Source organism: Sciurus carolinensis, chromosome 15, assembly GCF_902686445.1.
Source record: "Sciurus carolinensis chromosome 15, mSciCar1.2, whole genome shotgun sequence".
Lineage (NCBI taxonomy): Eukaryota > Metazoa > Chordata > Mammalia > Rodentia > Sciuridae > Sciurus > Sciurus carolinensis.
In genome coordinates, this window is record NC_062227.1 from 65,173,348 (window position 1) to 65,200,040 (window position 26,693).

Below are 26,693 nucleotides of genomic sequence, written 5' to 3' on the forward strand. Positions count from 1 at the left end.
CACGGATAGCTTGTAAAGCTGCCCAAGCAGGAAGATAGGCTGGAGAATGACTTCACTGCAGGAGCTCATATATACTTACTTCTCTTTGTTTATTTTGTAGTGCTAGAGTAGCTGGGAGGCCCAGAGGAGGGTCCCCAAAAGAACCAGACCCCTGTGACTAGAACCCTGTACAGTTGTCCCTCAGTATCTGCAGGGATAGGTTCCAGAACTGCTGCTCTTCTCCCCCCATACCAAAATTTCAGGATGCTCAATCCCTTATGTAAAATGGTGCAGTGTGTGTATAGTTGACGTTCTTCTGTGTGTTTTAGTTCATCTCTGGATTACCTGTTACAATGCAAATGCTATGCAAATTGTTGTTAGAAGTCTATACATCTTCCATACAGATGTCATTTTTTCCAAGTATTTTCGCTCTATGATTGGTTGAATCTGTGGATGTGCAGAGCTGACTAGATTAGACCCACCCACAGGTCACAGTACTGCCGCTGGGAGATCCTCCCGGCTGCCAGAGTCGTCTCTTGCAAGCATAGGTCTGCCTGCACTGAGGAGCCCCTCCGTGCGTGTTGTAACATGGAGCATTGAAGCCCCGAGTGTGCTGACCCTTCCTTTTTCACGTCCCCCATTGCCTATTCTTGTTCCAGTGACAGAACTGTTCGTAGCTGTTTGATACATGCCATATTCTTCCTTGTCTTTGCTCCTTCAGTCCCTTCTGCCAAAAATCTCCTTCCTTGCCTCATTGCACCTGTGAGCTGCTCATGGCCAGCACCAAGCTTCCTTGTCCCTTGCTGTGGCCCTCATGCATCTGGGATGACCTCTTTGTGTTTTTTCTTCCTTCTTCAACAGATCCTAATGTCCTCAAGGGCAGAAAGATCCTGGCACATTAATGCTAGAGCCCAGTTGATGGGAAGGAAGGAATCAGGGCTCACCATGGTTGCTCTCGTGGTGGGCTGAGCTAGTGAGGCTGTGTCAGGCTTGCAGGTGACTGAGAACTGACTGTGGCCTTGTGCTCACTTCTTTTCATGACCACAGATTTGCATCTTTGGTTTTACCTTGCCACCTGGCAGATGTAAGCCTTTGGCCAGAGTTACCACCAAAAGGGCAAGGATCTGTCACTAAACAGAGGTGAAACAGTCGCTGAAAGCATTCGAGCTGTGAAGACCAGGTTGGAGCTTTGTGCAGAAAGTACAGCACATGTGGCATGTCTCTGAAGAGTCCGTTCCCAGGCACACTGGCAGTGGCTGGTTCAGGGTGGGTGCTTAAAAACACAGTGACTAAGATGTTTACCGACACCCAGACACATGTAGTGCGTTGCCTGCAGGGCTGCTGTTATTTTGGAGACCAAGGAAGATGCTTCCTGCCCCCAGCCTTTCCTGTTTATTTCTAGGATGCCCGAAAGGTGGAGGCCCCCTTGACGCTGGGCTGGCGCTGTTACTGAGACAGGAAGAACATGAGCCTTGTTCCTGTCACCGTCTGCTTTGGGTGAATGTACCAGGACCTGCTGGTTAGAACATTTCTTATTAAGAATACCACCCACAGCCAGGAGCCAAGTTCTCACACTGTCCCAGACTAGCATTGCTCTGCGGGTGCGGTCTAGCTCTTGGTTCTTTCCCTCCTTTTTGAGGTTGGAGTTTTCTCTGTGCAGCTCACTACCTCAGGGGAGCTTAGTACAGAGCAAAGCCTTGGCTTCTCCCTCTGCTACCTGCCCCAGTCCACACTGATGCCTCTCTTGTCATCCATCTCCCCAACCCTGAGTCCCTTCCTGAGCCTCAGGCTCCCTCCCTTCCTGGGATCCCTGGCAGATAGAGGGTGGCTGCAGGCCTTGTGCGAACAGGGAGTGGGGAAGAATCATTTCTTCATACCTTGGGGAGCCAGGCTTGGCCTGGGATTCTATTTCCTGGTGGGAACAGTGCTGACAGTAGTGGTCAGGCTCCTTGGTGCTGTTCTAGGATTGAGGTTCTGCTGCACATGTGGCGAGGCTGTTAATGGATTTGCACACGAATGCAACCATCCTTTGTCATTTCTTAAGGAAAGTGTGTTCCTAAACCCAGCTGTCAAGTTAGATTTTTAGCTTTTCAGAATTTAACCCATGACTGCTTTCAGACTGACATTACCTTGAGAACCCCCCAAAACCAGAAAATAAATTAACATGCCACAGTGGGGATGTCAAAGGAAATAAAAGGTCATTCTGGGGACGAGTTGACTTAATAAGGAATTGTAAAACAGGGCACTGGAGGCAATAGAGGTCATGGATGTCTCCTCTGTTTAGTTGACTGCAGACCCAGGAGGACTGCAGGACTTTTTTCAGATTTTAGCCCTTGTGCCAAAGCCTAGGGGCATGGTTTTATAGTAGCCACCCCAAGTTTTGAGGGAGAATAAATTCTTGTTGTTTGACAGAAGAGCCAGACCCTATGGCCAGATGTGGGCATGGAGGAAGACTGAGAGCGATCAGTTCAGCGAGTCCCCAGAAGTGCCCGGGAGTGTGTATAGCACTGCAGAACAAAATCAAACCAGCCAACAGGGCTTCAGCCCTTTTTTCTTCACCCCTTCAGATTTGTTGGTTGATTATACCTATCAGCAGCACTTCATTAAAGTGACTCAATGAACAGAAGGAAAAATCCTGTGTGATGCAGGGCCAGGACTACCTCATACAGCAAGTAACCTGTCTGTGAATTTTAATATTCACTTTTGGAAAGTTTAATTGTGCTTTTTTACTTTTTGACGTTATTAACAGATTCCTTACAGATCATTTGGTAAAAAATAATGATTATCTTTAAGATAAATGATTCATCTTTTGTGTTTTTTATTTGTGAAGATGAATAATATTTAGAAAGATTCTACTTGACTCATTAGTATTTTAAAAGTCTATAGCAGAATTAGTCCTTTTATAAAACACTAGTGATGATAGGAAAAAAAGCTTTGATCTTTTTCTATTTGGATCATCTTTTTAAATTAAAAAGGGCAAAAAGATTGTATGAAAAGTCACATCGGAAGGCAAACATTTTTGTATACTTTGCAGTGGTCCCTCCTTGAAGCCTGGATTCTCTGAGGATGGGCCATGCCAGGTCACACTCCGTCAAACATTCTAGACAGCAAGGAGATTTTGGAGATAGGACCAGTACCTCTAAGTAGAAGAGGGAACGAAACTGACCAGACGCAGAGGATTGGGCAGCTGGGGTGAGCTTCACATCATGCAGTCCTTGGCAGATGCTCGAAAGCTCAGGAGGGAAACAGTATAAGCCCCAAAGGCCCTCTTTGTCTTCTATCTTCTTCCCACGCCCCTCTCTGTCCTAGAGCTTGAACTCAGGGTCTTGCCCATAGTGGGCAAATGCTCTACCACTTAGTTCCAGGCTCTCTTCTTTGAATGTTGACTGTAGGGGAGGAGGAGGAATGGTTAGTCAGTATCTTGTGTGAAGGCCTCAGATGTGGGCTGCTTAGGGTCTGTAGTGGGAACCCCAAACCTCTACTGCAGAGGGCCACTGCTCAGTGGGGGCTGCCGTGGGGCATCCCAGGCAGGCAGTGTCCCTGGCAGCCCTACCAAACCTGGCAGGCATTGCTGAGTTTTATTGCTCTGGCACTTTCTGTTTCCCGAGTGTTTGACTTTGCTGCGAACATGGATGCTGTGGAGCAGTATGTCTATTTCTTGTCTGCTCTGGATTTGGTCTTGCATTATTGTGCATTTATTACTGCTCTGTCACTACTTTTTAAACTGTATGATGTCATGAGCAAACCAGATAGTCTTATAATTAGAATGTTGGGAGACTTGCTTTTGCTTTATTCATTTAAGCAGAGCAGCACGCACTTACTCATGCTTATGAACACTGTTCATTTTGAAGTTGTCACCTCAACAGTCTAGGCACATGACAGTGATATTGCTGGTACTCAGAACTTGTATAAAGCATGTCGCATGAAACCAAAGTACTCCTTTTGCTTTGTAAAGTTATTGCTTGGTTTACCTGGGCTAATATCCACATTACTTAATAGATTGATTATCCACTATGTTAAATAGACAGCTCCTGGCATCTTTGTGATTTGTCTGTCTTTTCTGTTGAATGTGAGACAATGGGCTAAATCAGGGATCAGCAAACTACATTTCATGGTCCTGTCATCCTTTTTTCTAAATAATTTATTGAGCCACAGCCATGCTCATCCATTCATGTACTATTGACTGTGTCTGGTTTCAAACTACAAGGGCAGAATTGAGTAGCTGAAGCAGAAATTTTATGGCCTGCAAAGCCTACTGTGTTTATTCTATGTCCCTGTACAGAAAAAGTTGGCTGATCCATGCTCTAAATTCGTACTCTGCCTAGGTGTATTCCCAAACCACTCAGTCTTAATTTGTAGCAACCCGGATGGCATGGTTAATTTCAGCACTCAGAAATTATATTTCTCCAAGCTTTTTGTATGTAGGCAGTTTAAGTTTCCTGTAATGTGTGCATCAAAATACCCCTTTCTTTGTCTATTCTTAGATGTAGTAAAATTGGACTGAAAAACTTCCCCAGTGCCCTCGACATTAAATTCTCTCAGTAAGGACTTTAGAATTTATGACTACAGTATTTCAAAATTCAGGAGAAGGCTACCTCTTCTCTGTGTTAAGGACCATTTGCTAAGGGAGCTCAGTGGCTTGGGTAAGCAGGTTTATTTCCTGTAATTTACGGGGTATAACTGGAGGTAATATTTATATAACAGGAGTGGATACTTTCCACTTTGTGGCTACATAGTGACCATATCCTGATCTAACAGGTGTAAATGAGAAACTTTAATACTTACAAAGTATTGGCTTTTGTTTATCTTGATGAAAAGCTTAAACCTGAATTAAAATTAGAACTTTCATTTACTTAAGAAGTATTTTAATATTTCATTTTAAGTGAATTAAAAAACTTTATTAATAAAGTCTAACATATAATCAGTATATTTCTATTTTGTAGAAAAGCTTATTTATTTGATAGGAGACAGATTAGATTGTAGATATTTTGAAAAACTTGTTCAGATTTATCAGTTTGTTCTATAGGTTGAGCATCCCTAACCCAAAATGTTTGGGACCAGAAGTGTTTCAGATTTTGGATATTTTTGAACTGTGAAATATTTGCATGGACCTTCACTAATTGGTTTTTGGATTAGGAATGCTCAGCCTGTTCCTTTTCTTTTTCCTTTTTCCTTCTATTTCTTTCTTCTGGGCGTTTGCATGTTACAGGTATGACATGCACTTCTGAAACTGAAATCAGACCATCGTCCACACCCTGGGAATGTTTAACTTTTAAATGTGTTTGTTCTTCTGTATATATCTCTCTCTTTAATTCAAGAAATATTTCCCAAATTGCATATCATTTGATATGAACAATATAAATGAAGTCATCCCTACAGATGCTTTCAGTTTAGTAGAAAGAGAAAAGATAAATGTTTTTAACAAGCTAAAATGAGTTGGGTGTCTAAGAGGAATTACAAGGGGATATATAATTACTAAATGAGACCTTTGAATTCAGATTTCAGCTTGGTGCTTCCTGAGGCCAAGTGACTAGAGGGAACCATGAAATACAGTCCTGCATTTGAAAAGGTTGGAGGATAGAAATGAATTAAAAATTAAAACTCGGTGTGATGCGTGGAAGAGAAGAATTAGGTTATATCTGGGATCCAAAGAAGCAGAGATTTGAGGGCCACTGTTTCATGGGAGATTGGCAGGGGATGGGAGAAGGTAGGGAAGGCTTCACGGAAGAGACTGCCCAGAATGGTGTTCCAAGAACTCACAGGAGGCGTTTGCCCGTGGGCTGAGCAGTCAGGAGGATAGATGTGGTTGGTACACACAGCGTGCTACATGATCAGTGGCTGAATACACCTAGTTCTGAGCATCTTAAGCTAAATAAAGCATGTGGAGGGAGGTTGGGATTGGGGAGTGGTCAAGTCCAAGGCCTCACACCTCACTCCTATTACAGGGAGCACCACAGGGGTGTTAGAGAAGTGATCTTCCCAATGTGCAATCCCGGTTTGCTATGGTAGGTGTATGGGATATGGATGAGAGGAGAAGGGTAAGGGTGGCTGGAGAGGTCAGGAAGAGTTTAAATGGGTCTTGGGGAGCTCAGAGGCTGTCTCCCCCCAACCTTTCCACATATTTGTATTGGTACATTATAGTTGTACATAATGAGGGGGGTTTGTTGTGTATTTGTACATGTGCACCATATAACAATGTAGTTTGACCAATATCACTTACCAGAACTTCCCCCACCCCGCTCCTCCTCTCAATCCCTTGTTCCTTTCTTCTTCTGATCTCTCTTGATTTTCTTGAGGTCCCTACCTTGCCCCCACCTTTTTAATTCCTTTTTCCTCTCTAACTTCCACTTAGGAGAGAAAACATGACCCTTGACCTTCTGAGTTTGACATTTCACTTAAAATAATGGTCTCTAGTTCTATCAGATTTTTTGCAAAATGACATAATATTCATTTTTCTTATGACTGAATAAAATTCCATTTTGTGTGTGTGTGTGTGTGTGTGTCTCATATTTTCTTTATTCATTCATCCATTGATGAACACCTAGGCTAGTTCTATAGCTTGACTGTTGAGAATTGTGCTGCTGTAAACATGGGCATGCATGTATCACTGTAGTGTGATGACTTTAATTCTTTAGGATAAATACTGAGGAGTGGCATAGCCGAGTCATCTGATGGTTCCATGCCTAGTCTTTTGAGGAACCTCCATACTGATTTCCATAGTGGTCGTACTGATTTACAATTCCCCCAACAGTGTAGAAATTCCCTTTTCTCTGTGTCCTCTCCAGTATTTATTAATGTTTGTATTCTTGATGACTGCCCTTCTGACTGGTGGGGGATGAAATCTCAGTGTATTTTTGATTTGCATTTCTCTAAATGTAATGATGTTGAACATTTTTTCATATGTTTGTTGGCCATTTGTATTTCTTCTTTTGAAAAGTGCCTGTTTAATTCATTCGCCCATTTCTTAATCTGATTTTTTGCTTTTTTTTGTGTTAAGCTTTTCAAGCTCTTTATATATTCTCATATTAACCCATTGTTAGAAGAGTAGCTAGCAATAAAAGGCTGTCTTGAATGTCCGTGTCGTCTTTAGATGGTGGACAGTTGCAGAGGCCAGGAATGTTGATTTTGCGAAACACTTAAGGCGTGGTGGCTGTGAAGCCCTTTTGCATCTGAATTAACATACTCTGCAGTCTTCCATTCCATTGGGGACGCTGTGTCCCTCGTCTTCAGCCTCTTTGTTGACCACTCAGAGGTATCTTCAGCGTTTCTCCATAGTTCTCAAAGCATGCCATGGTCCATCTTATCACAACAGAACAACGCAAAACAGATCCTAGCCCTACTTCCCTGCTACCATTTTTTTTCCCCTCCACTTCCCCTACCACATCTCCCTGAAGCAGTTTTCTGTCCTTGCACTCCGGTGTCCTCCCAGCTAGACCCTGATCTTCCCCATTGAGGAGGTGTCTGGTGACTTCCATGTCTGGGTCTGGGCTTTCTTGGTTGTCTTCTCGTTGCCCTACCTGCAGCAGCTATCTGGGAGGTCCTGCTTGAAATACTTACTGCCAGGCCTCTGGGGTACTCTTTTCTCTTCCGATCTCATTGATGACTCTGGCTCAGTCTTCCCATCCCTCCAGCTAGGAGTGTTAATGTGTCCATTTATTCTCAGAAGGTCTTAGCTTATGCCTCCATGACTCCCAGGTTTGTATCTCTGAGCTCAGTGCCTCTCCTGAGAGCTAGACTTGAATCTAACCACCTCTTGGGCTTCTGCTTAGATCTCCAGTGGGCCTCTCAAAGTTAGTGTATCTGAAATAGAATTCTTGATCCCTCTCTATCCTAACCTTACTTCTCCCACTCTTTCCCACTTAGTAACTGGCAACATTCTTCTATCAGAAATCCAGGTCAAAAAACTTGGAATGTTCCTTAGCCCTTTCTACTCTCCCCTTTGTCACTCACACCCCCCTATCCACAAATTCTACCACCTTTCTACCTCCTAGCCATTGAGCTTCCCTGCCTCCATGTTCCAAGTTAAGGGCACATAATTTCTCCCTGGATTGTGACAAGACCGCCTCCTCACTGGTTTTCCAGCTTCCACACTTGGCAACCGAAATGACCCACCCAACATGGTGTTCACATGACTCCTCCACTCGATCTCTCCAGTGTCTTGTCACCACAGACAGTCTAAGCCCTCACCTTAGACCATGGATCTTCCAGTGTGTTCTCTGACCTACCTTCTCCCCTGCCCTCACTCCATAGAAAGGACATGACTGGGTAGGTCACTAAAGAAATAGCGACCAGAGAGTACATGATGGAGTTCAACATCACTAGCTTGGGAAAAAAGTGAAATATATTTTACTGATCACTTCAGCAGAGTTGAAGAATAGGGAGCTGGGGCTAGAGCCTCTCATGAAGAAGTTGAAATCACCGAAATCATCATTAGATGTTAGTTAAATAAATTATGGTCCATTTATACAATGTAATACACTGAACTCATTCAGAAGATTGCAGACATATTAAAATACATGTAGATGTAGGTACTTTATCAGTGAAAATATCAGATTAAAAATCTATAATGGGGGCTGGGGTTGTGGCTCAGTGACAGGACACTTGCCTTGCATGTGTGGGGGCAGTGGGTTTTGTTCCCAGCCACCACATGTAAATTAATTAATTAATTAATTAAAGGTCCATCAACAACTAAAAAAATAGTTTAAAAAAAATCTATAAAGACTGGATGTGGTGGCATACACCTATAATCCCAGCAGCTCAGGAAGCCTGAGGTAGGATTGCAAGTTCAAAGCCAGCCTCAGCAAAAGTGAGGTGCTAAGCAACTCAGTGAGGCCCTGTCTCTAAATAAAATACAAAATAGGGCTGGGGATGTGGCTCAGTGGTTAAGTGTCCCTGAGTTCACTCCCCAGCCCAAATCTATAATGTAGCCTCATTTTTATAAATATAAATACAAATGAGTATATATATTCAGAAGATAAATGGGAAAAAGGATCTATTACCAGAAATTGACAATGGTTAGATAATTGAGATTGGAGGCCATCTTCATTTATTCTTTTATAATAAATGAAGGCCACAGTATTTAGAAGTGCCATATATATATTTCAGGTTGGAACTAGAAGCTGCTGGGCAGGAATTCCCTCAATTTCCTGGTCCCTTCCTCCCCTGCCCACTACTTACTCCAAGAGGCTTTGCACCTGTCCAGGGTAGGGCTCTGCTCAGGCCATGGGAAGAGCTGCTGCTCCTCGGTGGGAGCTCTCTGCCTCCCTCTCCCTCGTTGACTCTTGGCCTATCCTCTTTCAGTCTCTTTCTTCTCGGTACTTAACATGCGTATGTCTCACCTGCCCTCTGAAAACTAGGCAGTGCTTGCTCTGTGTCCAGCACTTAGTCCTCACTTTATTAGCCTGTGATTACTGTGTAGGACCTACTCATATTTTTCTGATGGATAATTGTATGTTCAGTGATGCTTCATTTATTCTTTCACTCACGGTATTTACTGAGTATTTTCTGTGCTACAAAGCAGGACTGCAAAGAAGAGCCGTTCATGCCTCTGCTCTCATGAAGCTCATGGAGGGGCGAAAATGCCCCAAACATTCCTTTTAAAACCAGAAGCTTGTAGAGGTCAGGGTTTTTCTTTGGAGTAAGATGTGCACTGTGTAAATAGACATTTTTTGCGTTAATTGAACTTTTTTTTTTAACCTTAATACTGTAAGTCATTGGAGAAAGGGAAATTACAGCCATAATGCAATACCACTAGCTGCCCTTTCGAGTGACTGAATGAAATGGCAGCACTGAATGCTGAGAAGGGTGCAGGGCAGCTGGCTCTCTAACCACTGCTGCTGACAGTGCCAAGGACGGCTTGCCAGTTTCTTATTTAACTTATCACGTGGCTCAGGATTCCCACTCCTGTGTATTTATCCAAGAGAAATAAAATCATATGCCCACTTGAACACCTGTGCATGGATGTTTATAGAGTCTTTATTCTTTATTTCTGAAAGCTGGAAACAACGTACATGCCCATAAGCTGGTAAATGGGTCAACACACCAAGGTACATCCATACAGTGGGACTCTTCTGCCATGAAAAGGAATGGGCAGCTGAATTAGCCACGTGTTTTGCTGGGTAAAGGAGGCAGACCTAGAAAGGTACCTGCTGTGCTGCAGGGTTGCTTTGATATGACAGGTGGGAAAAACATCTAGAGGGATAGAAAACAGGCATGGTTGCTAAGAGCCATGTGCAGGAGAGGCCTGGACTGCATAGGGGCACTGGGAATTTCAGAGTTCCTTTTATCTGTTAAATATTTTGATTGTCATGGCAGCTCCACCCTACCTGGGAACTGGGAACTGAACTGTCCCTTTGACTAGTGTATCCACTTAGTATACTTTACCCACAGTTAGTCACTTTGTAGCCATCTTGGTTATCAGATTGACTATTGTAGTACTATAGTACTAGTGTGCAAATAACCTTTATTTTACGAGTAATAACGCCACAGGGCAAGAATAGTGATCCTAGCAATTCAGATATGCCAAAGAGTGGCCAGCAAATGTTTCATTTAAGTGAAAATACAATGAGATCTTTTGAAAGAGAGACCGACTATGGGCGCATAACTTTTAGTACATCATGTTGTTATAATTGTTCTATTTGTTGTTGGATTTTTCACTGTGCCTCATTTATAAATTAAACTTTATCACAGGCATGTATTTACACATTGTCCCCAACTTGCGATGGTTTGACTTATATTTCAGCTTTCTAGTGGGCTTATTTGAGTGTTAAATGCATTTTCCACTTACGGGTTTATGGGAATATAGCCCCTTCCTAAGTCAAGGAGCCTCTGTATAGGAAAAGATGGGGTACATGTGGGGTTTGGTACTACCTGAGGCTTCAAGGTGCCTGTTGGGAAGCTTGGAACATATCCCTGGCAGCAAGGTTGGGGGTGAGACTGTGGATGTGCAGAACAGATTCCTCATGGAAGGGTTTGGAGTTTGGGGAGTTAAAGGAACTGCTACTGTGGTGAATTATAGAATTAGAATAGAGAATAGGTTCCGCTTCTCTTTCTTCATAAAAAAAGTGTGAAGATAGAGCTGAAGGCGGTGTGTCAGCATGACTTGAGGTTAATTATTCAGCCTTTAGTCTTGGGTTTGTGGGTGTTTCTGGATGCGTGATGATTGTTAAGGAGGCTCTTTGCATGTTGGTGTGAGACAGACGCCTCTTGGAGGTGAGGTGGAACTCTGAGGAGAAGGTGAAGTGGCCTTCTCTCCAGATGGTGTGACGTTGTGACTTTCCTCCAACCTCTTCAAAATCACCTGAACAAGAAAGAGGCCTTAAAACAAAGAAACAAGAAGAAACTTGTTATCAGAATGGGAATGTCCAGTTGTGGGAGAACCCATGGCGAACCAGGACACACTCCCGAGAGCCGTCTGGAAGGCATGGCAGTCCGCACCCCAGGGCTCAGAATGTGCTTGGACTCTGGACTCAGCAGAGGGATCTGGTGGAGGAGTGAGGCTTTGTTCCCTGAAAGCTGCCAAGATAAGGGAGAGGTTGGGGAGGAAGCTTAGGAAGCCGTATTGGCTAAAGTTGTATGTGAACATTTTGGGGACCTTGCCAGCTTCTAAGTTAGCTGTTTCTTTAAAGAGTTCCACTTAAAAACAGAAACAACTCAGAATTAAGCAGGAAAACATGGTCCTTTTCTGATCGTAATTAACTGTAAAAAGTTCTCTCAAAGCCTTGATTCCTTCAGTATCTGCTTTCACTGCATTGGAAACAGGAAGCAAATGGCCTTAAATCATGGAAATAATTGCCGTGACGGCTGCTGCAGCAGGAGACTGGGACAGGAGGATTGCAAGTTCAAAGCCAGCCTCAGCAACTTAGCAAGACCTTGTCTTAAAGAGTATGGAGGCGCAGCTCAGTGGTAGAGTGCTTGCCTAGCATGCAGGATGCCCTGGTTTTCATTCCCAGAACTGGGGGTGGGGGTGGGGAGCAGAATCTCAGAAACAGAATGATCTGCTTTGCATTTTCTTTACACTTTTTCCGTTTTTGTTTGACTTTAAAGAGTGGTTTCCAGTGTCACTGAGTAGCAGTTACGAACTCATAAATTGGAATACAGAAGTTATGCATATAGTTGGAGCGCCTGAATAAATTAATACATAAGATTGAACGGAGAAGAAGAAAGTCGGCGTTAGAGCTCTTGCTTAGCATGCTGAGGCCGTAGTCACCAAAAAGAAAGCAAGCCATTTGCTCAGCTGGGTAATATGAACCTAGAGGTTTGATCTGGGTGCTAGTGCTTTAACTTCTCATCTTCTGTCACTAGTGATCTGAATCCGTGCTGTGTTTTGGGGTTCATTTCTGCATGTTTTCATAAAGACGCGGAAAGGGGGATGCAGTGCCTCCGATGTCATCGGCTTTCTGAGAAGAGACCCAGCCTGGCTGCTCTTCCCTTATGCCCACTGAGGGTCTCCTCACCAGCATTTTTCTGTTAAAAATTTGCTTTCAGTGCATGCCTAAAATCCCCAGGGCTCAGAAGGCCTATGCCAGAAGATCACAAGCTCAAGGCCAGCCTCAGCAGCTTAAGAGAGGCCCAAGCAACTTAGTGAGACCCTGTCTCAAAAAAATATAAAGGACTGGAATGTGACTCAGTGATTAAGTGCCCCTGAGTTCAGTGAACCCCAGTACCAAAAAAAATTTTTTTTCATATTAATAGAACTACATAGTAAGCACTAGACTATTAAACCCTTCACCTTAAGAGACAGTACAATTTCCCTTTCTCTGACGCCTCTTGCCCTGTTATATTATCAGAAAGGTATATTTCCATTTTCTTTGATCTGTTATGATTATTTACTTGCCAGACTGGCTTGCTTTGGCAAACATGTTTTGTTATTTGACTCTTCGGGTTGATCCTGTAATATTGTTGCCCTTATAGAATGGAAGAGAGATTAGGTATTTGATTTTTAAATACCATTATTATTAAAGCTATATTCTAAAATGAAGACTCATGGCCTCTTATTCATTCTTTGGCTAGAATTACTGGTGGTTTGTTTTGTGTGGTCAAAAATATTTTTGGAGAAATACCTTTGGGAGAGGAGCAGTGTGCTTCAAGTCATGACTGGTGGTTGAGTTGTCCCCTCTCCCCACGGGATAGCATGCTTAGGAAACAGTAGATGCATTGGTAGGCTTGTTTTTAACAAGGAGGAGAAAATTCCTTGCTTGCCTTTGTCTGGGTTCTAGACCCTTCTGAATACCCACTGGACCATTTGCTTTATTAAGACAATTTTCCCACTCTTTTAAATGGGCTTGGACACAATCTTTTCACCAGTCTAATAGAAGAACATTTATTCAGTGACCTTCCTCTGTCCCCTTTCCATTAATTTCCCATTGTCTCCTTCAGCACCCCAAGGAAGGCACTGTTGTGACCCCCACCTCTCAGGGTGGGTGGCCTCTTGATAAGAGTAGCCATCTTAGGGTCACATGATGGTGAGGAACTGAGATCCATAGAGCCAGACTCTAACCACATAGGAAGGTTTGCCTGCCTTCAATAAGGGTGTGCTTGTCAGGTGATTAAAAGTTTTAAACAATATTATTTCTTCATTACTTCTCTTGCAGTTGCTCGCTCATCTCTTCTTACAGCCAAGAATAGTCCTGTTAGCTCCTCTGGGAACTCCATTCCCACTTTGGCCTCATTTTTAATGAGGGTTGGGCTGAATGTGTGCTATTTGGGAGCAAAGGCTCTCATGATTCCTTTTCCTTCTGATGTGACATTGTTTAGTTCCAGACTGCTATGAGTTTAATACCCACAGATTTTGTTTTAAGGTTAAGCCACTAATCTACTTCAGAAGTCCCACAAGGAAATTCATTTAAGTAACACTACTATGTCTTAGCCGAAGTGGGGAACTTCAAAGATGAAAACAAGTTTGACTTACCTCCTCGGTGGCCTGTGTGGGCCCTGTGAGCCTCTCTGACTCACAGACCCCTGCACAGACCCACCGGCAGCCTCCTTCAAGTGACTTCAAAGTTCTCTGCTCCTGAGATCACCAGCTGGTGTTATGTAAAGTGAAAGACCTTCTAGAGAACTCTTCCCTCCCACTATGTATAATTAATCACTGAAAATTAGGGATTTAATTTAACATGGCACATTGGATAATTTATCATATTCTTTCCATTTATAACAAATTAAGTAATGACTTTATCTGCGCTTTATTGAAGTAGTGTGGTTTCATGTGTCTGCTTTTTAAAAAACAGCATTTGTGCTTCCTTTTGCCGAAAATAAGATTCATGTAATGTTTTCTATTATTACAAATACCTGGATATTTGTGTTCAATCAACAAACCTAAATCCTTGGGGGAGAAAAGTGTATTTTTTACTCTTACGATTGGCCAGTCCCATCCTCCTGAAATTAGCTCCTTGACGGAGAGATACCCAGCACCATCCTCCATTGTAATTATGTTTTAAAATGAACCTCCTAGCTCTGCTATTATGTTCCCAGGTAACGGTTGTCTAACTCGCACCCTTGAAGCGTCCTTGCTTACGTGCCCCTGTCTTCACAGTCTTCAGTGACCTTCTCTTCTCTCCCGATGCAGCAAATGAAGAAGCACCCGTGCCGCCAGTGTGACAAGTCCTTCAGCTCCTCGCACAGCCTGTGCCGCCACAATCGGATCAAGCACAAAGGCATCAGGAAGGTGTACACCTGCTCGTAAGTCGAGATCGCTGCCCTGGAAACACAGGGCAGGGGCTGTGGGGTCCTGAAGGCTTCTCATATTTCACCAGGAACCTTTGATTCCTCATCTTCTGCGCCAGTGTCTAGATTACTGCCTTGACTATATTCTGCTTTGGCCTTGGGCCTCTGATTGGGTTGTTAGGCTTAAGAATACTTGAACACTCTCTTGTACACCCCGTATACATTGTATTTTTAGGTTCTTCAGTGGCGTTTATTTATTTATTTGGGCATTGTAGTTACGTATAATAGTTGGGTTCATTTTGACAAAATCATAACCTGTGTGTATTTCAGACCCCAGTGCCGCACCATTTCCCTCCCCTCCTCCCCCATTCTCCTTCTTTTACTCTGCTGATCTTCCTCTCACGCATTGATTTATTTTTGATTTTTTGCCTTATACATACACATACAGGTGGCATTCACTGTGGCATAATTATATATGCACAGAGTATGATTTTGTTAAATTCACTCTTCATTTCCTCCCCTTTCCCAGCCTTTCTCGCTCCCTCTCAATCTCCTTCCTCTGCATTGCTGATCTTCCCTATTTCCTTATGATATCCAGTCGGCCCTCCACCTTTTCCCCTTATTTTGCTTTAGTTTCCACATAAAAGAGAAAACATTCAGACACTGATTTTCAGTCTGGCTTATCTGGCATATATTTTTGGGAGTTTGGGGAACTGGTTGGTTTTCTGGTTTGGTGTTGAATGAACCACCTCTGGTCTCCTTGGAGTGGTTGGCCTTGCCCAGTTGATTTGGTGGGGTTTACTTGGGTTTACTTGGGTTCAGAGGAGGCCCAAAGAGGGCCCAGTCATGGATTCAGTCCTGGACTGGGCTTTGGGCACTTTGGCCGTCATCTGCCCTAAGGCCAGTAGCCTTTCTCCAGCACACACTCTTGGCTGAGATCAAACACATGTGAGGCACTGAGTGGGCCAACAGGAATCCCATGTCAGTGGCTGGTCATGAATGCTTTGTATGTGACGAGCAGGCTACGTCACGTTGTTAGAGGAGGGTCTTTCTCACACTGCACAAGAACATGCCTGAAGTGAATCGATACAACGTGGCGCTTCTCACAGGAGAGGGAACTCAGAAACCCTGAAGACAGAGAGCCAGTGTGTAATGCAGCACAAACATGAGCACAGGAGGGTGCCCTGGACTCGTGGAATTTGCCGGGACTTGGTTAGTTAGGGAAAGTTTCCTGGGTAGCAAAATGTAGGAATGAAATTGAAGTGGGGAGTGGTCTTGGTGAGATGAGAATGTTCTACAAATACTGTGTTTTCAAGACTGAACCAAAAGAATCAGAATCTAACTGGGTGTGTGGCATAGGCCTGTGATCCCAGCTACTTGGGAGGCTGAGGCAAGAGGATCAAAAATTTGAGGCTAGCCTCAGTAACTTCATGAGACTATCTCAAAATCAAAATAAAGAAGTCTGGGGATGTAGCACAGTGGTAGAGCACTTGTGTAGTGTGTGTGAGGCCCTGGTTCAATCCCCCAGTATGGGGAGCGGGGTGAGGGAGGTGACTCACACCATCAGGATCTGGAAGGGTGGCTGGGCTGAAAAGACTGGATGGAGGGCTGCCCTGGGGGGTCCTTCACTGTGACTTTGTTTCTGTCCTGGTGATGTCACCGCAAGGTGGCGAAAGGCTAGGATTCGCCAGCTGACTTTCTGCCAGCGCTTGCTCGGTGGTGCTGGCCAGCCCTCACAAGATCCTCAGAAACCTTCCAAAGGAGCAGATTCGATTCTGAATAAGACCCTGAGATGCTTTTTCATCCCCCTGCCCTGCCGTGGTGTCTTGATGTCTGACATATGTCACCTGTAGTCACATGGCCCTTAACCTTTTTTTTTTTTTTTTTTTTTTGCGGCACTGGGGATCGAACTCAGGGCCTTGTGCTTGCAAGGCAAGTACTCTCTCTGCCAGCTGAGCTATCTCCCCAGCCCGGCCCTTAACCTTTTTAAACCTGTTTTTGGCTGTTTTATTAAGATAATAGTAAATTCATATTTTTCAAGGAAATTATCTTCATAATCTAGTATTTTTTCCCAAAATAAAATGAACACTTAAGTAAATTAATCCACCGTGGCTATCTGTTCACTTTTCTTCTTTCTAATCTGAATGCACGACCGTATTTGAGTGCTGTGATTATAAATACATCTGTTGCATCTGTTTGATGAGGAGTCCGGACCAGATGTTCTGTCTTGTCACAGCAGAGTCACCTGGGAGAGTTCATATCAGCAGGACAGGGTCCAAGAGGGACTGTCTTTAGCCTGCCACATCTATTGTGATATAAATTCTGAGGGGATTCTGTGAGTCATTGTAAAGAAAACTTGGAAATTTTAAATTCTACATTTTAAAATTAAGGTCATATAGAATTAACAAACCAAGTCATACTTAGTCCATACCTACAAAATAAATACTCTGTCTGAAGCAAATTAGGCTGGTCCTATAAAGATACAAAAACAAAATCAAAGCTATTTACCAACAAGCTAAAAAATAGAAAAAAACCAAAACAAAACTTTTCCATCACCTGGGAACCATGATGCAGAGCAACACTGCTCAGTTTGCTCCCACCCTTTGGTGGCAGTGCAGCCACTCTGGAGGTCTGTGTGAGTGGTCGGTGGCACAGGTCCTCCGGTGCCAGCTCCTCAGCAGGGGCCTCTCTCCCCTGTGCTCCGCAGGCACTGCCCGGACTCGAGGCGGACCTTCACCAAGCGGCTGATGCTGGAAAAGCACATCCAGCTGATGCACGGGATCAAGGATCCTGACTTGAAAGAAATGACGGAAGCCACCAACGAGGAGGAGACAGAAATAAAGGAAGACACCAAGGTCAAATATTGCCGCTGGTTCTTGTGTTGGCTTGCTTTCCCTGTCCTGTCTCTTACTCTATGTTTGTGTGTACAGTTACACAATTTAAAAAATCCAGACTATTCAGAAAGGTGTAAAATAATGGCTAATCTCCCTCTATACCCATTCTGATACCTCATCTTCTCCTGAAAGATAACCTTTACTCCTTCTGTAACCTTCCAGAAAACAGTGTCAGGGATCTACTTGCATATATGTTGGCTGAAAGCAGTTGTCTCTTAGAGGAATGCATTAAAGCTTGATTCTTTTTTTGGCAGTATATCAGGGTGACAGGTACCTAATAACAATTAAGCAATTCCTTAATTCTCTTTAGAATGATAAAAAATAAAATCACCAATTTGGGCCTCATTCTTATATTAGCAGGTAGTGGACTTCAGTCGGCCTGCAGCGTCTATGCGTACCTAAGCCTGTGTACAGGGCATCGCGTGTGTGCCAAGTGCTGCCAGAATCGAGGGATGACCATTTAGCAGCCATCGCTGGCTCTGGCAGCCAGCTAAGTCCGGGCACCGCTAAACGCAGTTTATCCCAAAATTCTTTCAATAAGTTAATTGTAGAGACAACCTCATCAGAATACAAGCCAGAGTAGGGTTGCAGCAAGACCCTGGCCTTCCCCCAGGAAGTTAAAGAACTCGTGTGCAGAGGTAGCTTTGAGTCAAGGCAGCGTGAGAGAAGTGCCCTAGGAACAGGGCGAAGCAGCTGGGCCTCAGGAGGAGGTGCCTCCAAGGATGTGTGGAGAAGTGGAGGTGAGGGGATGGATGCAGGCAGGGATTTAGAAGGCCGCAGTGGAGGGAAAAGGCAGGTCCAGCAGGGAACACGTGTGAGGACAAGGAGGCCAGAAAGGACAGTTGCCTGTGGTGGGAGCAGGTGCGGGACCCTGCAGGGGCTCCCCAGCTTCACATAGTGAAAGGAAGAGCCCCAGCGTTCTGTCCCCCATAGGTTCCTCTAAAGCTACCCTGCCCTCCCTGGACTTCGTCCACCGCCCTCCCTTGACCGCTCTGCCTCAGCCTCTCCAGCTGCCCTGCTGTTCCCTCCTGGTGCTTTTACCCTCAGCTTCGTGTCTGGACCTCTGCCCTTCACTGTGTCTGGTCCCTGTCCACCTGTCACCTGTCACCTCAGCCTTCCCCAACTCACTTAACAGGCCACTCAGGCACTCCCCGCATGTCCTCTCCCTCCCGGTTTTGTTTTCCTGCGTCTGACTCCCTCTAGATCCCTTGGTCTTTGGCGGTTGTCCTGCACCCTGGAACAGAAGTTCCACAAAAGCAGCACCTTCTTTGCTCACTGTGGCCTGCCCCCACCCCAACTGGAGTGAGGCCTGGGAACTTGGGACCTCCATTCCTGCTCTGGGGTGAGGCGACGTAAGGCCCCCAATCCCACAGCATGCGGTATGCGCTTGCCTGGCAGCTGCAGAGGCCTCCATCCACCGCAGAGCAGGGCGGTTTTCAGCTGTGTGCTCTGATTTGTTTTTCCTCAAAGGTTCCCAGTCCCAAGCGGAAGTTGGAAGAACCGGTTTTGGAGTTCAGGCCTCCCAGAGGAGCCATCACTCAGCCCCTGAAAAAGCTCAAGATCAACGTCTTCAAGGTGCACAAGTGCGCCGTGTGCGGCTTCACCACCGAGAACCTGCTGCAGTTCCACGAGCACATCCCCCAGCACAAGTCGGACGGCTCCTCCTACCAGTGCCGCGAGTGCGGCCTGTGCTACACGTCGCACGTCTCGCTGTCCCGGCACCTCTTCATCGTGCACAAGCTGAAGGAACCGCAGCCGGTGTCCAAGCAGAACGGGGCCGGGGAAGACAGCCAGCAGGAGAACAAGCCCAGCCCCGAGGACGAGGCTGCGGACGGCGCGGCGTCTGACCGCAAGTGCAAAGTGTGCGCCAAGACCTTTGAGACGGAAGCTGCCTTAAACACGCACATGCGGACACACGGCATGGCCTTCATCAAATCCAAAAGAATGAGCTCGGCCGAGAAATAGCGCAGACACCCCCTCGGAAAATCCCCGTCCGCATTGGAATTTAAAAGAAGAAACCAGGACATTTTTGTTACAGAAAGTTTGCAGTATAATAGAGTTAACAGTACTGTCTAGGCTGTTGCAATATATTCTCTTTCAATGTACCTTCCTCACCTCGTTGGATATATCCTCTCCTCGATAAGTATTACAACAGTATTTGAGTTTAAAAGAGTTTGTATATATTTAAATGAATAACTTTTTATACTCTTTGTTACATGTTTGTATCAGTATTTAGTAGAAAATGTTTTGAGTTTTTTTTTTGGGTTAAGATCTTTCTTTTTTGTACTGTTTCTTTAAAACAGAGTTCTTAGTAACAGGGGCAGTTCCTGACTTCAAAAAAACCATTTTGTATGTTACACATTTGAATGGGTTAACAAATTACAGGCTAACATAATGCCTTTTTTTAGTGTTTTTAATTTTTAGAATTCACTACATAAATTGTAGGTGATCGTGGGTCTCAAAAAACACTAGAAACTTCTAAGTGTCTTAGCACTCTCCTCAGCGTGCTGCCCGCCGTGGGCCAGGCACGGCTGGGACACCCGCACTCCAGCCCCGCGCCGCAGGGCCCAGTCAGAGCTGCCAGCTGGATTACAGCAGCCTTGCGGTCCCTTCTTTCCCTGCAGTGGGCGGAACAGGCCACGAATCCAGTAAGGATTGTGGGTTTCCCTAACTCCATTTTGAGGAATGGGGAAGAAAGGATTTCTAAAGGGGAAGACATGTTTTCCAGACACATTTCCAAGGCTGACTTAAAGAGCACAAGGAGATCAAGCTACGCAAGGGCTGGACTACTGTAAAAGTTAGTTACGACCACGTAGTTAGACCAGTAGATGTCTAGTCAGGTTTTTGTCATGTAACTTATTAACTATCACACAGACACAACTAAGAATATCAAGTATTTCTCTGACTCTTGACAGGGAAAAAAAAAAAAAAGTCACAGTTGACTTAACCCTTTGCTGTCTAAACAGTTGGTGTTTCCTGTTCCGGGTGCTACTGCCAAACGTTCTGGTACTTAGAGTTGGGATGCACAACTTCAGCCACCGACCTAGCCACGCAGCAGCCTGCACACTGCACCTGGCCGTTAGATGAGCGCTGAGCCACCGGGCTCTGTTCAGTGTTTCAGTAAGTACAGCTCACGTGGTAGTTCTGCTTTATTGAAGCGCTGCCGAGGTACTCGTCTGTCCCTTCCGTTTATAGTTCTCTGGGAGTTATAAATTTTGGTTTTTGTTTTGTATTTTCTTTTGCATTTTATATTTATCCCTGAACATGTTTTGTATTTTTTTTTTTAAGAAAAGAAATTCTTTTGTGTATATATAGATACTTGCATGATAGACTGTAGCCAACGTTCAGTTCCTCAAAAGGTCTTGCTGCTGTCAGGTGTTATGACTACATCCATCATAACTGTATTAAACACATTTCATATGTAAATAAACGTGGGACATTTGGCCCTTGTGCTTCTGTGAGAGAGTTATTGATGGTGGGTCTCTGACATCTTCATGAAGTTTAGGAAGTGATTAATTGCTGGGACAGGCTACAGGATATTGCAGAATTCTTCCACTCAGAAGAATGGTGTATTTGTTCTCGTTGGTGATCAGCTATTTTGTCACTTTCTTGTTGACTCCATCAGTACATGGGTACAATCCAAGGGTGTGATTAAGTATTCCTCAACTTGAAATTCAATTGCTGTTACTTGTTATGGTTATATTTGTATTGCTCTCAGTTGTATTCATAGCACTTTCACCTGTTTCTGCATTTGAACTTGCAATAAACCTGTGTGATGGGCTACACAGGTCTGTATAGCCTAGTTTTACAGTTGAGGAAGCTGAGCTCAGATTAAGTTCTTTGCCTAAGCCCTCATAGCTGGTAAGTGGCTTTGCATATTAGAACCCAAATATTTTGCTCTAAATCTAGTGCTCGCTCTATGTGGTTATGTACATATTGACAAATATTCATTTATTCAACAAATAAAAAGTATGTGCAAAACACGATACTAGAACTTCTGTTTTTGGCACTGTGGCTTTGATGAGATAACCTTAAAGTCTTTCTATTCTGAAATACCAAGACACGCTTGATAATACAGAATTATCATTTGTTAAATGCCCGGTACAAGAAAGTTTTTTTAAATGCCTGGCGTTTCATAAAGAATAGCAGCAAAATGATTCTTAACAAAATGAAAAAAAGGAAAACATAGGCTTAGACTACATGGTGTAGACCACTTCTTCCACAACAGATTTTCTGCAGATTCTTAGTGCAAAGAACAACCTCAAAGCACTAATGGGTCCTTTTCACAGGTGTCAGTGGACTGGCTGAGTCTCCGCCCCAGAATCTTTGACTAATGGTGTAATTTCCTCTTGAAAACTTTGGGCAGCCAATATTAGTATAAAATATTCACATTAGTGTATTCATGCTGTAAGCACTTAAAAAAACAAATGCATACTTGGAAAGGGGAAAAGAGGAAGATGTATCTGAAGAACTTTATAAAATATGACTTGGAGGAACTCTTCTCTTACCCCAAAGGGTAGTCTGCAGATAAACAGGGATGTGCCAGCTGGGCAATTCTATTCATGCCATTTAGTTCACACACACACACACACACACACACACACACACACACACACCCTGCAAACTTCAGGTGCTGTAGAGATTCCAGATTGTAGTTGCTAATTTTAGCATACATCTAAAATGAGAAACCTTACATTTAGTTACCTTAAAAACTTGGCTTCTACCTCAGGCATAATTTGTTCTTTGCTTAAATGAATTCTTGACTGTTCTTGTTTTTACTGAAGTGTTTTTTAAAAATGATGAACCTCACATCCTCATTGAAATTGTAAGCCATTGGGACATGTCCATATGAACTTCTCTGTAAAGATCATGGTAACTACAAAGCAGAAACCCAGTAGATGCTCTATACAAAGAGAAAGGATTCGAAGCATGCTGCTATAGAAACCCATAAGACCGCAAGGGAAGACAGCAGAGAATAAACAAAAATTAAACCAGAAAGCAAATTACAAAATGGCAGCAAGTCCTTACCTCTTAGTGAGAGACAATTGCTTTGAATGTAAATGAATTATATTCCCCAATTAAAAGACAGTGGTTGAGTGGGTTTAAAAAAAAAAAAAAGACAAACTGGTTGTGGGGGGCACATACTTGTCATCCAAGCGACCCCAGAGGCCAAACAGAAGGATTGCAAGTTCGAGCTCAACTAAAGCAATTTAGTGAGACCCCTGTCTCAAAAAAATTTTTAAAAGACTCAACTATATGCTCTGTATTAGGAGATTGACTCACTTCACCTTTATAAGGACAGAGACTGAAAGTGAAGGGATGGGAAAAGGTATTCCATGCCAGTGGAAACCAAGAGAACTTTAAGCACCCCCACCACCACCTTTTTTTAACCAAAGTGAACTTTAAGCCAAAAATTGTGGGGGTGGGGGGAAGCAAGCAAACTGGGCATGGTAGCACACACCTATAATCTCAGCAACTTTGAGACCAAGAGAGGAAGATCACAGGTTTGAGGCCAGCCTGGGTAATTTAGCAAGACCCTTAGCAACCTGGCAGAACCTATTTCAAGTTTTGTTTTGTTTTGTTTTTTTAATTAAAAAATTACCTAAGGATGTAACTTGGTGATAAAGTACCTCTGTACATGAAGTGTAGGGCTGGGGTTGTGGCTCAGTGGTAGAGTGCTCGCCTAGCGTGTGAGGCCCTGGATTCAATCCTCAGCACCACATAAAAATAAAATAGGGCTGGGAGTATAGCTTAGTTTGTAGAGTGCTTCCCTGTCAAGCACAAACCCTGGGTTCAAACCCCAGCACAAAAAAATAAAATAAAATGAAATAAAATAAAGGTCTGTGTCCACTTACAACTAAAAACAAAAATATTTGTAAAAAATTAAGTGTAAATTTCAATGTTTCCTTATTCATTTCCTGTGGGATATGTTCATTGTTGAAAGTGGGGTATTAAAGTCCCCTGCGATTTTAGTATTAGTTTATATTTGCCTCCAGATCTATTAATATTTTCTTTATATATTTAGATGCCTCAGTGTTGGGTGCATGTATATTTATAATTGGCATAACCTCTTGATGAACTGACTCCTTGATCATTGTATAATTTGTGTGTGTGTGTGTGTGTGTGTGTGTGTGTGTGTGTGTATGCACATTATTTAATGGGGACTGAACTGAAGGCCTCACATGTGCTAGGCAAGTGCTCACCATTGAGTTATTTACCCAGCCCCTTTTCATTTTGAGATGAGCAACACCATCATCAGAATAAACATTGCTCTCAAGTACACACAGAACTTTTTCCAGGATAGATCATATATTAGGCTATAGAACAAGTCTGAACAGTATTATTAATATTAATAATATTAATAGTATTGAAATCATATCAAGTGTTTTTTCTGACTCCAATGTTATGAAACTAGTAATAATAGAAATCTTGGAAAATTTTCAAGTATATGGAAACTGAACATGCTGCCAAAAACCAGTGATCAAAAAGGAAATCAAAAAGTCTTAGAACCAATGGAAACGGAAGTCCAGCATACCAAGATTATGGGATGCAGCAAAAGTAGTTCAAAGATAAATGCCTGTACCTCTGCAAAGAGTCTTTGCTACCAGAAGTGTTTGGGCTAGCCAGTTATAATTCAGTAGTCACCATTACCCCCAAGTCACTAACTCTGAATAGTCCAGCCTCGGTCCACATAGTTTGGGTGAGGCTGAATTTGCGACTTGGCTGTACTGTGTTCTCTGCTCACGTTTACTGTCAGCTTCCCCTGAGGTTTTTTTTTCCCACTCATTTTTCCTTCTGTCCCATCCCAATGGATTTGGTTGAACATCTTAGTAATAAATATTTTTGGATAATAAAGCCTTCATAATCAGGCTGGGGTTGTAGCTTCGTGGTAGGACACTGGCCTAGTATGTGTGAGGCACTGGGTTCGATTCTCAGCACTGCATGTAAATAAATAAAAGAAAGGTCCATCGACAACTAAAGAAATAAAATAAAATAAAAAATAAACTTCATAATCAACCTAGGTTTTTCTGGGAATTTGCTTATTTATATCTGCTGCCTCCTTTGAAAGGTTAGATCTGGGGATGCCCAACATTTAATTTTGTTTCAATTAGGGTCCCAGCAGGAAACAGCACACTGTAGAGAAGACTTAACTTTGAAGAAATTAAGAGAGCAACTCTGTATAGCTCTGTGATCTCTAGCCCTCGACATGAGAGCTGAAGCAATGAATCAGGGCCGTTCATGGGCAGCCATTGCCGGGGCAGAGAACAGCCACTGCCGGGGGCCTGGAGCCACCAGAAGGAAGTGGGAAGGAAAGTTACCAGGAAGGGGAGGGAAGTTCAGGAAGCATCTCCTCACAGAGATTCCTGCCTTCACCTCCCACTGATTAAAGCTAAATAAAAGAGGACAAGGAAGCCACAATAATAGCCCGTAGATGTCAGCGTGCTGGGCAGGAAGCAGGACAGGGAGGCATGGATGACTAACCCACATGCATTCTACCCTCCAGTAGGCTGCCTGAGGGACCGGGCCACGGAGGGGTCTACATTTTCCTTTTCTTTCTGGTCACCTCACCAGGTTCATCCTGATACCCTATCCCCAGTGAGCATTTTTAATCAAGGAAATAGAATGATATTTCCCAGAAGAAAGGCTTTACTAGTTTCTAAATTCAATTTGTGAGGTAGTTCTGAGTCCCAACAAAGCATGATTTCTAGTGTTCTCTGGTATTTAAGGGAGCTGGTTGTTCGATTTGCTTTGCTATTTAATTGCAGGCTGCTTATCCCCCAGATTTTTCTCAAAGTTATAATTGTAAATTACACTACCGTGGCGGATCCGTTTCTCAATACAAGAAAGACCACGTCTGCAGGACCATGTTGGGGAAAAACAGTGATTAAAGCGCTGCACAGAAACACCTTCAGCTCAGTTTCAGAGATGGTGGGTTTTGCCCACAAGCAATTTTCTGATCTTCGGGTCAAGTCAGGCTTAATTGAATGAGTTATTTCTGGAGAATAAATATCACTTATGGAAATGGAGGCGTAAGGCACAGATGTGCTGATGGGGAGAGGATCCTGTGAGGCTGAGTCCGTGGGAAGCAGAGCTGCATCTGCCGCCACCGTGGGAAAGGCGCAAGGGGTATTTGTAAGCAGGGTGGGAATCAACGTTCATCTTTATTTTGCCAGTTCAGCACCGGAACTTCCCCTTCCAGTGCTGGGGGATATGCCATTGTAGGAATCTCAGCAAGAGATAAATCCGGCCTCCTGCTGTGGAGGCCAGCCGGTCACTTGCCCCAGCTCTGACAGCCTAACCTCCGGCCTGGGATGATGACCAACCCTTGATGGAAACTCTATTCCTGATTTGACTCTTGAGTGGGCGGCACAAAGAAGCAGAGACTGACTTGTGAGGGTTAGAGAGGGGAAAGGAAAAGAAGGTGGGGGTGGATCTCATGAAAATCACAGGAAGAGCAAAGGGATGGAGGGAAGGGCCTGTGGGAGGGGAGGGGAAGGAAGGGGAACGCTGGGGCATGAAATAGCCTGATTGCATGGCCATATTGTGTGCATGTGGGAATATGTAGCAACGAAGCCCACGTTCTGTGCAGCCATAATGCACTAACAAAAATGTGGGGAAAGAAGGGAGCAGAGACAGTTGACTGTCTCTGGTGGCATGGTGGCCATGAGTGGTGACTACGGATGGTCGCCTTGTGAATGGCACCTGTGTGGTCAGGTTGAGGGAAGCAGGGCTGTCCGTAAGGAGCCCCTGAACCATCTAGAAGGCAAGGTGAGATGACGTGAAGCTTAGAGCCTCGTGCCCTCTGAATACACCACCATCCAAACATGCCATGCCAGTAAATGGAAGTGTGTGCTTTTCAGTAGCTGTGAGACTGATCCCAGACCCGCCTCTTCCACATCCTGTGGCCTCCCCATCCCCACTTCCTTCTGTTCTGTTCACATTCCCATCCCAGGACCTTGGCCCTCCCTGCTCCCTTTCCTGGTGGCCTCTTCCCCCAGTCATTCCCATGTGGCCTTTTTCATTTCTTTCTGGCCAGCTCAGAAGCTTCCTGCTCAGAAAGCCATTTTCTGTTCCTTTGTCAAAAACGATCCGCGGCCAACAGCACACACCTGCTCCCCGGTGGTGCTCCCTCTCTTTACGCTGCATTATTTTTCT

At 44.0% G+C, this 26,693-nt stretch overlaps 1 protein-coding gene across 11 annotated transcripts in view; it reads left to right on the top strand.

Annotated features, from left to right (window-relative positions):
- Znf532 (zinc finger protein 532) overlaps positions 1–20,981 on the top strand; it is a 109,509-nt gene extending 88,528 nt beyond the window's left edge. For all 11 annotated transcript variants that reach the window (XM_047525914.1, XM_047525903.1, XM_047525904.1 and 8 more), the window contains 3 exons: positions 14,546–14,658; positions 17,351–17,498; positions 19,008–20,981. In XM_047525914.1, the coding sequence (XP_047381870.1) occupies positions 14,546–14,658; positions 17,351–17,498; positions 19,008–19,502 (756 nt within the window). In that variant the 3' untranslated portion in view covers positions 19,503–20,981. The remainder of the gene's footprint in view (positions 1–14,545; positions 14,659–17,350; positions 17,499–19,007) is intronic.
- Positions 20,982–26,693: the final 5,712 nt, after the last annotated feature.